At 56.7% G+C, this 14,406-nt stretch overlaps 1 protein-coding gene across 1 annotated transcript in view; it reads right to left on the minus strand.

The window, feature by feature from the left end:
• Window positions 1-14,406, minus strand: part of ENG (endoglin) — a 30,870-nt gene that overhangs the window by 875 nt on the left and 15,589 nt on the right. The window contains exons 3-14 of the mRNA XM_045846329.1: window positions 12,562-12,714; window positions 9,349-9,511; window positions 8,495-8,660; window positions 8,059-8,185; window positions 7,455-7,629; window positions 7,044-7,186; window positions 3,597-3,734; window positions 3,325-3,363; window positions 2,695-2,811; window positions 2,114-2,365; window positions 1,211-1,265; window positions 48-149 (exon numbers count right to left, since the gene is read on the minus strand). Of these exons, the coding sequence (XP_045702285.1) occupies window positions 48-149; window positions 1,211-1,265; window positions 2,114-2,365; window positions 2,695-2,811; window positions 3,325-3,363; window positions 3,597-3,734; window positions 7,044-7,186; window positions 7,455-7,629; window positions 8,059-8,185; window positions 8,495-8,660; window positions 9,349-9,511; window positions 12,562-12,714 (1,630 nt within the window). The remainder of the gene's footprint in view (window positions 1-47; window positions 150-1,210; window positions 1,266-2,113; window positions 2,366-2,694; window positions 2,812-3,324; window positions 3,364-3,596; window positions 3,735-7,043; window positions 7,187-7,454; window positions 7,630-8,058; window positions 8,186-8,494; window positions 8,661-9,348; window positions 9,512-12,561; window positions 12,715-14,406) is intronic.

A 14,406-nucleotide genomic window follows, 5' to 3' on the forward strand; every position in this document is an offset into this window, starting at 1 on the left:
TGGCAGAGGGGTCCTGAGCACTGGTGGCGGGGACCTGGGGTACTCACGTGTGTGCGAGTAGATGTACCAGAGCGCGGCGGTGAGCAGGGCCCCGATGAGGAAGGCGCCGAAGGTGATGCCCAGCACGGCGGGCAGGACGAGGGTGTGGCCTGGGCAGCCGAGGGAGGGACAGCCGCAGTCAGTGCTGTGGCCCCCTCCCTGGCCCCCTCCCTGGCCCCCTACTCTTGGGCCGGCCAGGAGCACAGGTTCTGGTGTGAGTCCCAGCTCGCCCACTGCCCTGACCTCCCTGGACCTCAGTCTCGTCATCTAGCAAATGGGTGCGCCACACCCATGCCTGGCAGGAAGCTGTGGTTGCCGGGACCGGCAGCCGCGAGGGCCGAGCCAGACCGCCGGGGCCGCGCCTCTGCCTCCCAGGGCTGCGGGAGGTGCGCGTCAGGGTGGCTGGGGGGTACAGTCTGAGCGAAACGTGAGTGGGGCCTCCTCGCTGCTCGACTTCCGGCCACTGCCTGCTCCCCGTGAGCCCTGCACCACAGTAGGGCCGGGCGGGGCCCCTCTGGGGGCTCTCCAGCTCTGCCCTGGGGTTTCCCCAAGCCCCGTGCCTTCCGCACCGCTGGCTCCCATGTGAGTGCGGGCCAGGCGGCCTCCCCTCGGCCCTGCGTGCCTATCCTTGCCAAGGGGCGATGAGCCCTTCTCTCCCGGGCGGGAGCTGGGTGTGGGAGTTCCATCCTGTCCAAGGCTGGGGGGCCAAAAGGCAGGTGACCCCACCTCAGCTTCCAGTGTGAGGGACTTTCCGCCCGGTGGAGGCCCGGGCCCAGAGGGAACTAACAGAGGCTGCAGGGTGCTAGGTGGAAGGAGCGTCCTCCACTCCGGGGGGCCTCAGGGTGAGGCCAGCCCCGCCCTGCCCCAGGTGCCGGCCAGCCCATCCAGACCTGGTGTGGGCCATCTCCCTCATGAGGTTGGCCAGCAGCCACGGGAATCGAGAAGAGCCAAAGGCCTGGAATCCCCCCCACAGGGGCATCGTAAGCAAAAGCTCTCCCTTCTAGAAGACGCAGCTGTGGATCCTACTCCAGGCCACTGGGAAGCCCTTGTCCTGCCCTCCGCCCAGGGCTGCTCTCTCTAGGGTCCTCCCTGCTGGGAACCTAGGCCCCAGTCCCTCTGGGCCATCTGTTGCCAACCACTGGGGCCCCAGGGAGACCCTGGGAGAGCTCACCAGACACGCCGGGGCTGATGACGTTCAGGCGCATGGTGACGGTCCTGTAGATTTTCTGCGGGAGGAAGAGAGCAGTGTGTGCAGCACTGCCTCTGAGAGGAGGCTTTCGGGTTTGCTCCCTGGCTCTCTGACCCAGTCCCTGCCCACCCTGGGGCCTCGGCGTCTTGTCCCACCACTTTCTAGCCGGGAGCCCTGGAGCAAGTCCTGGGAGGTGCAAGCCGTGGACGGGCGTGGGGAGCCAGGCCCTGGCTGCTGCTGGACTTGCCGGTGGGCTCCCGGGAGGCCCCCGACTCCCATGAGGATTGCGGGTGCACGCCGCATGCATCCATTACCCTGGCGAAGGACTTGGGAAGACGAGCCAGCTTATCCCAGAGGCCCGGCTCCCTGTGGCGGGAGGGAGGGGGCCTGCCCGGGAGCGGCCCCAGTGGCTTCTCTGGGTTCAAACAACCAGAGACCCTTCCGTGTGCAAGGGCCTGGCGCTGGCCGTGTGCCCCGGGCTGAGTGCCTGAGAGCAGAGGGCCACTGGGCAGGGACACACGTGACTAGTAAATGCAGGCAATCAGAAGCCATCGCCTCCATCCGAACCCTCCGCCCTGAGGTCTCTCTCCTGTTGGCAGAGATTGCACTAGTGATGGTACTTCCTGCGGGGGAGTGCACAGGTGACTGGGACGGCGGGAGGAGGGTGGATGAATGAGACTGGGTGGGATGGACGGATGGACAGGTGCAGCTACATATCCGACCAATGTCCAAGACACAGCAGAGCCATCAAAGGCTGTAGGGTGGCAGAAAGGGAACCCCTGGGAGCTGGAAGCTGACTGACTCTGCCCTTTGCCAGCTGGTTCCTGAAACTCCCAGACCCAAAAAGCCGCCCTTGACATTGGGCCTGGCCCAGGCCCTACTCACCTGACTCCAAGAACCAAGAAACAGGTAGACGGAGCAGTTGAGGATGCCAGCCTTGGGGGTGGGCACCATGTAGCCACGGAGGAGGAAGCTGAAGCGCTTGTCACCACGGGGGCTCGGAGACAGCAGGCTCACACAGCTGGCCTTGGCCGCCTCGCTCTGGATGAGCTCCACAGCGTCCGCCTCGGGCCCCAAGTCCAGCTGGCAGCTGTCCAGTGTGAGGGTGAGCTCGGGGATTGACGGAGACATGCTCACCTGCAAGAGTGGGCAAGGGGGGTGAGGCGTGGGTGGTTCCTCTTGACCCTCCACCCTGCCTGCTCTCAGGAAATAATCCAGATTCATTCTAGAGTTTCTGCCCCTGAGCCCAGAGAGCGGGACCATCAAGGGCTTGCAGGGAGGAGGAGGTGACATTCCGATCAGTGTCTCTGAGCTCTGCCTTTTCTCTCTCTCCCTCCCATCATGCACCATGCCGGCTCCCTCCTTGCCCTGGAAAGTTCAAGGCTCATCTCCTCTGTACTAGCGGTGGGGAGAAAGGTTCTGAGAAATCCCAGGAGCTGGCAGTGCTGGGAGGTCTAGTCCAGTACCTGCACGAAGCCCTGCTGCCCCAGCTCGATGGTGTCGGAGGGCTGGAGGAACTGCGGGGTGACGTAGAGGCCCAGCTGCAAGGAGAGGCCGTCCATGTCGACGCACTGCACCTTTTTCTGTGGGAGATGGGCAGGAGCTCAGTCAGCCTGGGAGGCGTCTGGCCAGGAAGGGGAGGGGAGGGGTGGGAGCAGGGGTCATGGTCCAGCGGAGTTGCCTGACCCTCATCCTCACCTTAAAAGCAAAAACAAACCCAAACTAACATTTATCCAGAACTCACTGTGCACTGGGCTAGGGTAAAGTGCTGTCCCTGTGTCACATCAGGGTCTGCTCATAAGCACCCCCGGGGGGATCCTTGCTGGTGCCACTGCTCTCTCGGGGCCCAGAGAGCTTCAGTGACTTGCCCAGGGCCTCACAGCCAGCACGCACTAGAAGCTGCCGGTGCAAGAGGCTGAGAACACAGCCCTCCACGGCACTGTCCCCACGGTACAGAGGGGAGGCTGAGCCACTCTGGAGACACGTGGCAGGCCCGGACCAGGGTCTGGGTTTCCAGAGGCCTGCTCCCTCCCGGGCCAAAAAGGGACCCCTGGGCCCTGGACCGGATGTGTCAGCACAGCGCCCACCCATCTCACCCGCATCGGCGACGGGCTTGACAGGAAGTTGATGATCACCTGCAGGAAGAGAGCCAAGGAGCTGGTGAGAGCCAGCAATGACCCCAGAGAGTGTTCCGCCCAATGCACCCTTCTTATAGACTGGGGGGTGCAGCCATGGCCACCCCGATCTTGTCTTCCTGCTGGGCCCCACTCCCCACCCTCCCTAGGGCCCCTCAGCCTGGAAGATCAAGCAGGCATCTGAGGGGCGTCAGCAACCAGGCTGTTGTTACCTTTCCCGCCCCAGCTCTTACCTCATTATTGATCACATTTTCTATCACTTTCATGCCGCAGCTGGAGTAGGTGCTGTGTAAGATGAACTGGTTGCCTGTGTCCTCAGCCTGGCAGCTGGAGTCCCAGAAGGTCAGGCTGATGATGTTGCAGCTCAAACTCTAGGCCGGGGGCGGGGGCGCCGTCAGGACGCACCAGGTGCCCGGCGCCTGCCCATCGCCACCCAGCACCAAGGACTGGTGGTAACCCCCCGGGGTCACAGGCATTCTCCTGCTCCCCTGTCCACTTCTGCTAGATCTTGTCAACCTACACCACTTACAATAATACGTTTCCTGACCTTGACTCGCTTTTGTACTTAACCTTGCCTTAAGCAATAAAATCTGAGACATCATGAGTTTGGTTTACTACGTATTGTTTTTTTCTTCTAATATATGTTAAAGTAAATGCAGAACCATTAAACTTTAAAAGTTCATTTGAGTTCCACCTACGATCATCATGCACAGCCCCGGGGGCACGCAGACCCCGCCAGCACGGTCCCGTCTCAGAAGCCCAGACTCCTGGACCTGTGGGCAGCATGCTCCCTTTAAAGGGCCAGATAGTCAATGCCGGGTGAGGCTTTGCAGACCATGTGGTCTCTGTTGTAATCACTCAACGTCACCTTCATAGCCTCAAAGCAGCCATGGACATGATGTAAACATGGGTATGGCTGTGAGCCAGTGAAACTTTATTTTTAGAGAGAAGGGAAGGGAGGAGGAAAGAGAGGGAGAGAAACATCGATGTGAAGGAAAACACCAATTGATTGCCTCTCGCAAGCACCCTGACCCAGGACCAAATCCACAACCCAGGCACGCGCCGTGACCGGGAATCGAACCAGTGACCTTACGCTTTGCAGAGCGATGCCCAACCTACTGAACCACACTGGCCAGGGCCAATAAAACTCCATTTACAAAAACAGGCAGTGAGCCCTCGTTTGCCATCTCCTGTTTTAGAAGAATCAAATCTTAGAATTTCTCACACTAATAAGTTCAAAAGAATCTCAGTCCTAGGGACGAGTGGGCTGTTGGAGGTCCCACTTGGGTGCAGCCGGCTCACATCCACTCCTCCAGAAGGCTGCCCCCCGCTGCCCAGGGCCCCCTTGAGAGACACGAGCCCACCAAATGGCAATGGCTCTGCACTGGGCAAAGCCGCAGCGTCAGGGGCCCCGGAGGCAGGTTCTGCACACCGACCGCTTCCATGAACTGATGAGAGGCTGCAGCCGCGTGTCTGGGGCTCAGACTCCCCTCTTTCTGTCTTCTTCTGCACAGACATATGTGCTCAGAGGGAATGTGTGGATTTTTGAAATATTCTTAAGAAGCGGCATCGTACTTGTCTTTCATGAGGTAGCCTAGTTTTCTCCCTGAACGATCGATCATGTGCATCTTTCTGCGTCTGCATTTATGGAGCCGGCACGTTCTTCTAGTGCAGGGCAATGTTCCAGAGACGGGTGGGCGACGGTGGGCTCCTCCGGGCCCCTCAGGCCGGGGTAACAGACGGGGCTTCGTACAGGCCCCTGTATCTCCCGCCCCAAAAAAACTCCCATGTGGACTTAATGAACCCCAGAGTTCAATGTCGTTCTGAAATCCCTGAGAACATGGGTGATTTGTCGAGGCTCCAGCAGCAAGATTTCTCGCCTCAGAAACGCCAGAAGCTATCCCGAAGGGGAAGACAGGCAGCTGGAAGGGCCCAGTGTTTTCAAATATCCAAAAATTAAAAACCACTGTAGCAAAAATGTCAAGAACTATACCAAACCAGGAGAAATTATTTTGATAAGAATGAAGGACACCTGGTTGGTGTGGCTCAGTGGATTGAGTGCCGGCCTGCAAACCAAAGGGCTGTCGGTTCAATTCCCAGACTAGGACACATCCCTGGGTTGCAGGCCAGGTCCCCAGTGGGGGGCATGCAATAGGCAACCACACATTGATGTTTCTCTCCCTCTCTTTCTCCCTTCCTTCCCCACTTGCTAAAAATAAATAAATAAAATCTTAAATGGAAAAAAAAAAAGAAGGACAAAGGGCCAAAATTTTCTTTATGTAAAAAGCTTCTAAAAATCATCAAGAAAAATACCAAGCTCCAGGGATCAAGAGCCTTAGACTATCAGTCATGTGGGGCCACGCCCACACTCACCTCTAGGCAAAGAAGAGTAAGTTAAAACCAGAAGGGAATACCACGTGCCACCTCCTACACGGGCAACAGTGTTTTAAAACAACAACAAAAAAATAGCCTAGCCCTGGCTGGTGTGGCTCAGTGGATTGAGCACGGGCCCATGAACCAAAGGGTCAAGGTTCGATTCCCAGTCAGGGCACATGCGTGGGTTGCGGGCCAGGCCCCCAGTAGTGGGCTTGCGAGAGGCAACCACACATTGATGTTTCTCTCCCTCTCTCTCCTTCCCTCCCCCTTTCTCTAAAAATAAATAAATAAACTCTTTTAAAAAATAATAATAGCCTAAAGAGAGAGAGAACGTCACAGCACTCTCACAAATCCTCAGTAAAAACGGGAATCGTCTTTTGGAGAGTGGGTCGTCAGCATGTATCAGAACTTCCAGAGAGTTCACTCACTTTGACCCAGCAGTCTCACTAACATGGAAATCTATCCTAAGAAAATAATCCCATATTTAAAAAAGTTTATCATGCACGATGACATTTTCTGCATATTTATAATGTTGCAGAATTGGAAACAAAGGCAATGGATAACACGGGAGGAGTTCATGATGGCCCGCCCACAGGAGGGAAGAACACATGCTCATTCAACGTGATACTAAGCACCGACGTCAGAGTTCTAAAAATACATTAAGTGGCTACAGCTGGAGGCAGACAGGTGCATTCGATTCCGCCACGTAAGACTTACACAGAGGGAGGCGGTGCGGGGCGGAGGGGAATAAAGGGGAGAAAAAATGGGGCAACTGTAATAGCATCATCAATAAAACATTCTTTAAAAAACAAACAAACATACGAACAAACCAAAGACCGACACAGGGAAAACACTCTAGAAAGAAACAAACCAACATGCTGGCAGCCATCATCTTTGGGTGGAGGGATTGAGATTTGCTTCTTTTCTAACTTATCCACATTAACGAAGAAAAGCCTGTGTTATTTTGATAATAAATACCTTTGTTCTTCAATGAGACAGGAATATGGTGCAGGTAAGGTGGGTGAGCACCCAGCCCCGCCCGCAGCTGGGCCAAATCACGACCACCACCTCGTAGCTGGCGGGCACTTACTGAGCACACACCTGGCTCAGCGCACCAGCCCTCACTTCGCTCTCACCACAAGGTGGGCACCCTTTTCAACCCCCTTTTGCAGGTGGGAAAACCAAAGCTTGCAGAGGGATGCAATCTGTTCCCCGGCCAGGGTGAGGAGCCCAAGACTCTCAGACTAGCAGAGGAACCGGCTTGCCCATGTGGGGCCGGGCCAGAGGGGTAGGGTTTCCCTTACCAAGATGTAGTCTTTATTGAGTCCCAGAGTCATGGTGCCATTGGTGCACTTGGGCTGCAGCAGCGTCATGAGCAGCTCCGGATTGCAGCTCTCCCTGGGAGGGGTGGTCCTGGTGGGTGTGGGCGAGGCTGGCAGCCCACTGCCTGTGGGGTAGCAGAGGTGAGCCAGCTGGACAGCCGCTGAGGGCTTGTGGCGTGCCAGGCACCGAGCGCGTCTACAGCTGGCTACGGCCCAGCTCCCCCTGCTGCAGAGGCTGCAGAGGAGGGAAATGGGGCTCCCACAGGCTGGGGGGCCCCCCACCAAACACAGGCAGTCGTGCGGTGGTGTTCGGCACACTGCATACTGTGGCAACTGACCCAAGGGAAGGACAGAGGCAGGCAGGAGGGCCAGGGAAGGGGGCCGGGCGCTCACCACAGCGGCTGGCCTGGAGAGAGATGGCAGTGGCCTGGGGGAGCTCCACGAAGGACGCCACCACGCTGGCGTTGAGCCTCCGGGCCTCTCCCAGCAGGCCTTCGCGCGAGTCGGGGAGATCGACCTCACTCTTGTTTTCCTCGGGGAAGATCTTGAAGGAGTATTTACCAGTGGTCTAATGATGACGGGGAGACAGGCAGAGCGGGGAGCCGGTCAGGGGGCGCGCAGCCTGGACCGGGCGGGACGCCGTGGCCCTCAGGGCTGCGGTCCCCCTGGCTCTTGCTGTTACTTCTGCCTGGGCCGCCTCTTTCTCCACTGGCACCTGTTCACCCTTCATTTCAGCGTGGGGCTCGCTTCTCTAGGAACTTTCCCTGACCCTGAGGATTGGGTTAAGGGCCTCTCTGGGGGATGATGGGAAGCTTCTTGGAGGAGGTGGCAGCTAGGTGCCAGTCTGAAGAATAGGTGGTGGACAGAGGATAAGAGTGGGGCCAAAGTATCATCACTGCGTGAAAAAGCGCAGGGGTGCTGCTGCGGGGCGTTTGGGTTCTCTCACGAGCTTCGGGGGGCCTTCGCGGGGCTGTCTGGGTCACGGAGCAAAGCTCACCAAGATCTGCATGGTGTGGTTGGTGTCGATGAACCAGGACAAGTAGGGTGGACCCTGCAGGATGAGCACCGCCTCGGGGCTCCCTGAAGTGCAGCTCAAGTCCACCTTCACGTTCACCGTCCGGGACCTGCAGAGAAACAGCGCGCGGGGTCAGCGCCTGCTGGCGGGAAGGCGGGGCAGGGCAGCGCCAGACGGCCACTGGCTGGGGCGGCGGGAGATCTGAGCTGGATAGCAGTGGCTGCGCCATTACTCGGTGCGATGTGGAGGTGTGGTGTAGACGTGGAAATGGGCGGGGTTTGAGTTCAGGGGCGGGGCGCAGAGATTGATGAGAACAACTACACTCCTACCCGGTCAGGGGCGGGGCTGAGGCTTGGACAGGGCGGGGCTTAAGGGTGCCGACGGGGCGGGGTTTGGGGGCGGGAGCAGGTACTCTTACCTGGCTTCGGAGCCCGGCAGGACTCGCACGATGTGCGCCTCTTTGTGGCCCGCCACACCTTCCAAGCGGCAGCCCTGGACCAAGGCCCCAGTGCGTGGCTGCCACTCGAGCGTGTCGCCCATATCTTTGTGGGATTCTGGACTGCAGGGGGGTGGCGACCTCGGGGCTGCGGAGATAAGCGTACCTCAGTCCGCTCCCCGAGCAGCCTGCCACCTCACACAGAGACTCACCCTTACCCATTCTCCAGGTGGGGCGGGCAGCATGGAGCAGCCCAGAAGTGAGGGGCAGGAGAGGACCTCGGTTCAAATCCCCTCTCCACCACTTACTGCCGAGTGACTCATGCAAGTCCCCCGGCCTCTGTTTCCTCCTCTGTCAACACAGGGTTCGCATAAAGGGTGACCGTGGCACCCATCAGGGACGAAGCTCTGCAACCAGCAGCATCTCACCCCCCTTGTATCTTTCTCACAACATCTACCGTGCCCTGCGATTCTGTAACTCATTTATCTGCGTGCATGCTTGTTGTCATCTCCCCACCAGTGTCAGCTCCAGAAGGGCAGGGACTGGGCCTGTCCCCACAGAGTCCTCAAATGCCTAGCATAGGGTTTGGCACATAGTAGGTGCACAATAAATCATATGAATGTGCTGTTTTTCTGGGTCAAAAAACTGACAAGTAGCAATTTCATGTGGTTCAGACTAATATTCAGCGAAGAGGGAACTACTGTCCCAATAAAGCATTAACGTGCTCTCTGGGATCTGGGGCAAACCGCGCCCCCAGGAGGCTCAGTGTCCGCATCTGAGGGATGGGCCAGAGGAAGTCAGGTCCTGAGCCCAGAGGAGCTGCTGGGGAAGCTGACCTGGGTCCAGATGGAGGATGATGCTTTCGGGGTCATTCAGCTCGGCCACAGAGGCAATGGCACCTCTCGCACCTGCCCAGCTGAGGAACTGGTTCTTGGTGGTGATGTTCTGAAGGTGTATGCTGTCGACTCCTAGAGACCCGTAGAAGACGTAGCCGGGGCCCTGAGGAGACACACAGAGGCTCGGGGTGTCATTCCTGGGCCTGAGCCCCCTGCCCCATGCAGTGGGTCAGGAGGCAAATGTGGAGAGGCAGCTGGCGCGCTGTGCGGAGACAGCCAGAGCCGGGAATGCTGAGACTGGTAGATCTGAAGTCAGCCCAGAGCCCCCTAGCTAGGGCCCCCGAGGGCCAGACCTGCCCCATCTCCCTTCGACACCTCGGGGGCTGGATGGATACACATCCATGTTCATCTACCTGCCCCCAAATCACTGCCCCACCCCTCCCTAGTCACACTCATTGCACTCACACTCATGACATCAGGGGGCTACTGTCTGTGTCGCCCGCACTCTAAGGATATGTGAGGGACAATTGTCTGCCTTGCCCATCCCCACACGGTGCTCAACACATAGTAGGCACTGGGGAGTGTTTGTCTGACTTGGCGCCAGGTCCTAGGCCCGGAGCTCAGGGGCCTAACATGCCAGCTTCACCCTGATGCCTGGCACGTGGGAGGGGAGGAAGGGAGGGAAGAAGAAATGGAGGAATAAGTGAATGAATGAAAAGGCATTTGAAACAGCAGAAAACAGAAGATATTCTTTAATAAGAAACAAAGGAGCAAGCAGGACAGGTCCTCTGGATGGACAGGGATGGGAATTCAGACGGCTCCACACCGCGCTGTCCCCTCTGCCCAGGCTCAGGAGAGACCCTCGCGGGCTGGAGGGAAGGAAGCCGGGAAGGCTTCCTGCTGGAGGTGCTCTGTGGAAGCCAAAGGAGTCCGAGGATGCTGTTGGAGACTAGGACTCAGAGTTCCTTTGCTTTCCATTGCCAAAGCCAAGGACATGGCACCGAAGCAGCACAAGGGTCTCAGGCTAGACACGCAGGGGGACTCCCTGACAGTGGAAGTAGGCAAGACACCACAGAAGGGTCCGCCTCAAATGGGGCAGGGCTTTAACGAGGGGTTAAAGTGAGGTGCTCTCCGGTGAGGAAGCCAGCCATGGCGGAAGGGGTGGGGCCGTGGTTTAGAGCTGGTGAGGGTAGGAGGAACTTCGCCAGCTCTGGCCCTCAGAGCCATGGTCTGCAAAGTGGGGATGTAACAGGGATTAAAAGGCAAGGTGTTTGCCATTTGCCCGGCACTGGGTCTGGCCCAGAGCCCCAAGCCCCCAGCCAGGCTGTGGCCCCTACAGTGGCAACCAGGGAGCTGCAGGCCCAGGCTGAGGGAGGCTCCAATGGTGCCTCCGCTACTGTCCCCTCTCCCACCCCGTATTCTTTGCTCTAGGAGGAAGGCTGGAGAAGGCATGGCCCAAGCCATAGCCTTTGGCTGCTTCGGCCTTTCAGCCAGAGGGCAGGTTTTGTGTCCCTTGGGAAGCTCAGGGCTCTCACTGGGCCCAGATCCCCGGCCTGGGTTGCCTCCTGAGAGCCGGGGATGGGAAAGAAGGAAGAGGAGCCACGGCCAGGCCTGGCCCTTTAAGGGGCCTCGATTTCCCCCCCTGGGAGCAGAGGGACGTACTGAATGGGATCTGTCCAGCTCCACCCCCCTGGCTGGCCTCTGGCACTCCCACCCTCCAGGAGCCTTCCTGCTGGCCCTCTCTGTCTGTCTCTGCGGTGTCCCCGATGCCAGTCTGGACTCTTTATCCCCGACCCAGCCTTCAACCTCTCTCTGCCTCCCAGGCAGCCTGGGTCCAGTCCTGTGCTGGGGGCTCCAGCTCCTCGCCCCCGACTCTGTGTCCAGCCTCTCAGTGTCTGTCTGTCCCTCCCACACAGACCCTCCTTTTTCATCTCCGCTTTTCTCTCTGTGTCTCTCTCCCCCTTGTTGTCTTTGCCACCATCGGTCCCCCCAACCCCACCTGCTTTCTCTGGCCATAAGCAACAGCGGCTCCCATCTGGGGGTCGCCCCCTGCAGCCTCCCACGTGGAAGAGTAGCCCTGAGCCTCCTCACTGTGAGTCCCTGCTTTAAAACTGGAGGTTTTCTTTTAAATTTTATGTATTTACTTTTAGAGAGAGGGTAAGGAAGGGAGAGAGGGAGAGAAACATGGATGAGAGAGAGAAACATCGATGGGTTGCCTCTCACAGGCCCCCAGTTGGGGACCAGCCCATAGCCCAGGCACGTGCCCTTACCTGGGATTGAACTGGTGACCTTTCACCTTTGCAGTCAACTGATCCACGCCAGTCAGGGCTAAAACTTGATTTTTAAAAAATTTTTTTTTCTCACCCTGGCTGGTGTGGTTCAGTGGATTGAGTGCCCGCCTGCAAACCAAGGGGTTACTGGTTCGATTCCCAGTCAGGGCACATGCCTGGGTTGTAGGACAGGTCCCCAGTAGGGGGCATACGAGCGGCATGTGTCTCTCCCTCTCTTCCCCTCTTTCTAAAAATAAATAAATAAAATCTTAAAAAATAATAATAATTTTCTCTCTAACACAGGCCATGTTAACTAGAGCAAGTCTCGTGGCATCAACAAAGTGCAAAGAACAAAATCAGTGTCTCTCCTAATCCCACTTCCCCGCCTTCACTCCTGTTAATGCATGGCTAGGTTTCCTCCTGACCCTTTTCCTCCCTACTTAAATATGCTCATTAAACACACATCTCCCTGGCTGGCGTAGCTCAGCGGATTGAGTGCGGGCTGCGAACCAAAGCATCGCAGGTTCGATTCCCAGTCGGGGCACATGCCTGGGTTGCAGGCCACGGCCCCCAGCAACCGCACATTGATGTTTCTCTCTCTCTCTCTTTCTCCCTCCCTTCCCTCTCTAAAAATAAAATAAAAATAAAATCTTTTAAAAAACCCACACACATCTTATGACTTTTTCAAAGACAGTAACAAGATTTTTTTGTGGGATTTCACTGAGTCCAATTCTCCCACTGGACAGGAGGGGAAACTGAGGCTATGGGAGAGGATGGAGCTGGCCAGGGTTGCCCTTCCGCCTGGATCCTGTCTCTGGGTTTGAACTCTTTCTCCCAGACCCTGATGCCTTTGGGGTTCTCTCCGCCAGGGCCCCACAGGATTCGCCAGGCAGGGCCCTCGCATGGCCAGCGCCGCGGCCCGGGGTTGGAGGGACACACTCACGTAGGCCAGGTGGAGCGGGATTCCGGGGGCCTGCAGCTGCAGGAAGATGGCCTGGTTTACGCTGAGGACTAGCAGCACCTCTCGGGGCTGGATGCCGTTTTGCTTGGACATGTTGACCGTCACCTTCAGCAACGGACTAACCTGGGGGAGGGTCTGGGGACAGACACACACACAGATCAGACAGACCCCCAGGCCTGCAGTGAGCACCCACGTCCCCAAGCTTCCACTCCGCTCTCCCCGCCCGGTCTGTCCACCGCTGCCTTCCAGGGAGCACCGCGCCTGGCCTGGCTCTCGGGAGGTGCTCAGAAAACATTTTCTGAATGAGTGAAGGAGATTCATCTCAGCAAATCCAAAAGCGAAGAGAAAACATTGTGATGAGCCTGAACTCGATCCAAGGGCCGATCGAGTCTTGTCGTTTCTGTTGAGCACCTGCTGTGCGCCAGGCCTGCAAGTGTCTGTGCGACCCAGCGAGGGGCCCGTGCCTTCCTCTGTCCCTGTGCAGCGGGATCGAGGCAGCCACCCCGCCCCCAGCTGCAGTACTCCTGTCGGCCTTGTTGTACTCAAGGTACTAAAAGCTCCTGTTTTTGTCGATATACTACCATTACTTTGATATTCTATAAGAATGTGAAGTTGAGATCATTTTTGTCTTGAGAGATGCCTACTGCATTAGAATGTTAAATGGGGTATGTATTTAGGATGCTTCCAGAACAACAACCAATAGTAATAATGCCTGACACTTCCATAGTGCTCACTGCGTGCCGTGCTGGGACTGTTCCCAACGCTTTACCTATCGATCCGCTTAATCCTCGCAACAACCCTAAGAGAGAGGTACCATTGTTATCGTCTCTTACAGATGGGGGAATGAGGCACAGAGAGGTGGAGTCATCTGCCCCTGATCACACAGCAAGTAAGAAGGGAGCTTGGGAAGTGGGCCCGGGCAGGCCTCACCCCTCAGCCACTCTCCTGCCCAGTCGTATATGCTTCCCACGAAGAAAAGAACACGGTGATGCACCAGCGCCACGCATCTGTCGAAAGAATGCCTGCTCTGCTCGAAGACTTTCTGAACCAGACGAAGAGAAGCACTTCGCTGAAACAGTAACCCCAGCTGCTCTCAGAAGCCGGCTCTCTCTACCAAGGCGCAAAGCCTGACCCTCAACACCTCCTCACCCTTAGCAGGAACGAGAGAGAGATTTCAAGATGAAGAGATCAGTGGAAAATTTTTTGATTTGACTTCTAATTGTCCCCTGGCCGTGTCCCCAGCTGATGTCACGGAGCCAGACGGAGTGTTTCGGCCGCTGGAAAAATCTGCCCAGAAATATTTCCGTTGCTCAGTCACGACACTGTCTGTTCACAAGTTTGCTCCATAAAACAAAGTAGCGAATTTCCATGTTTCCCAAATAACTGTTTTTCAGTGTAGTGAGCTATTTCAGTTGCTTATTTTTTGAAGAATTATTTTTACACTAATTTAGAGTAGAATGAACATTCAAAGTTGATGTTTGTATAAGTTCCTATTTTTTGTGAATTAGTATTATCTAATGGGTTTATAACTTGGGGTATTTGAAATCTCTTGTTTCATCCATTTTTAAAAAAATAGGCATTCTCAACACTTTAAAAGTAAAGTGATAAAATATGATACTGGATTTAATATCATGTTTTGGCAAAATATGGAACACAAACCTAAGTATTAGAACAGACGTTTTGTTCCGGCCCGGTGAGCACCACTTGAAGTTCATGGACGTGAAGGGAGACCCCTCAGTGGTGTGGGGAGAGGCCCTGGCACAGCCGCCCTGCCAGAGCCTTTGACCCCTGCCAGAACCTTTGACCTTGGACACACCCCAGCTTCCT

Source organism: Phyllostomus hastatus, unplaced genomic scaffold (genome assembly GCF_019186645.2).
Source record: "Phyllostomus hastatus isolate PE091 unplaced genomic scaffold, TTU_PhHast_1.1 phas_contig_495, whole genome shotgun sequence".
Classification (NCBI taxonomy): domain Eukaryota; kingdom Metazoa; phylum Chordata; class Mammalia; order Chiroptera; family Phyllostomidae; genus Phyllostomus; species Phyllostomus hastatus.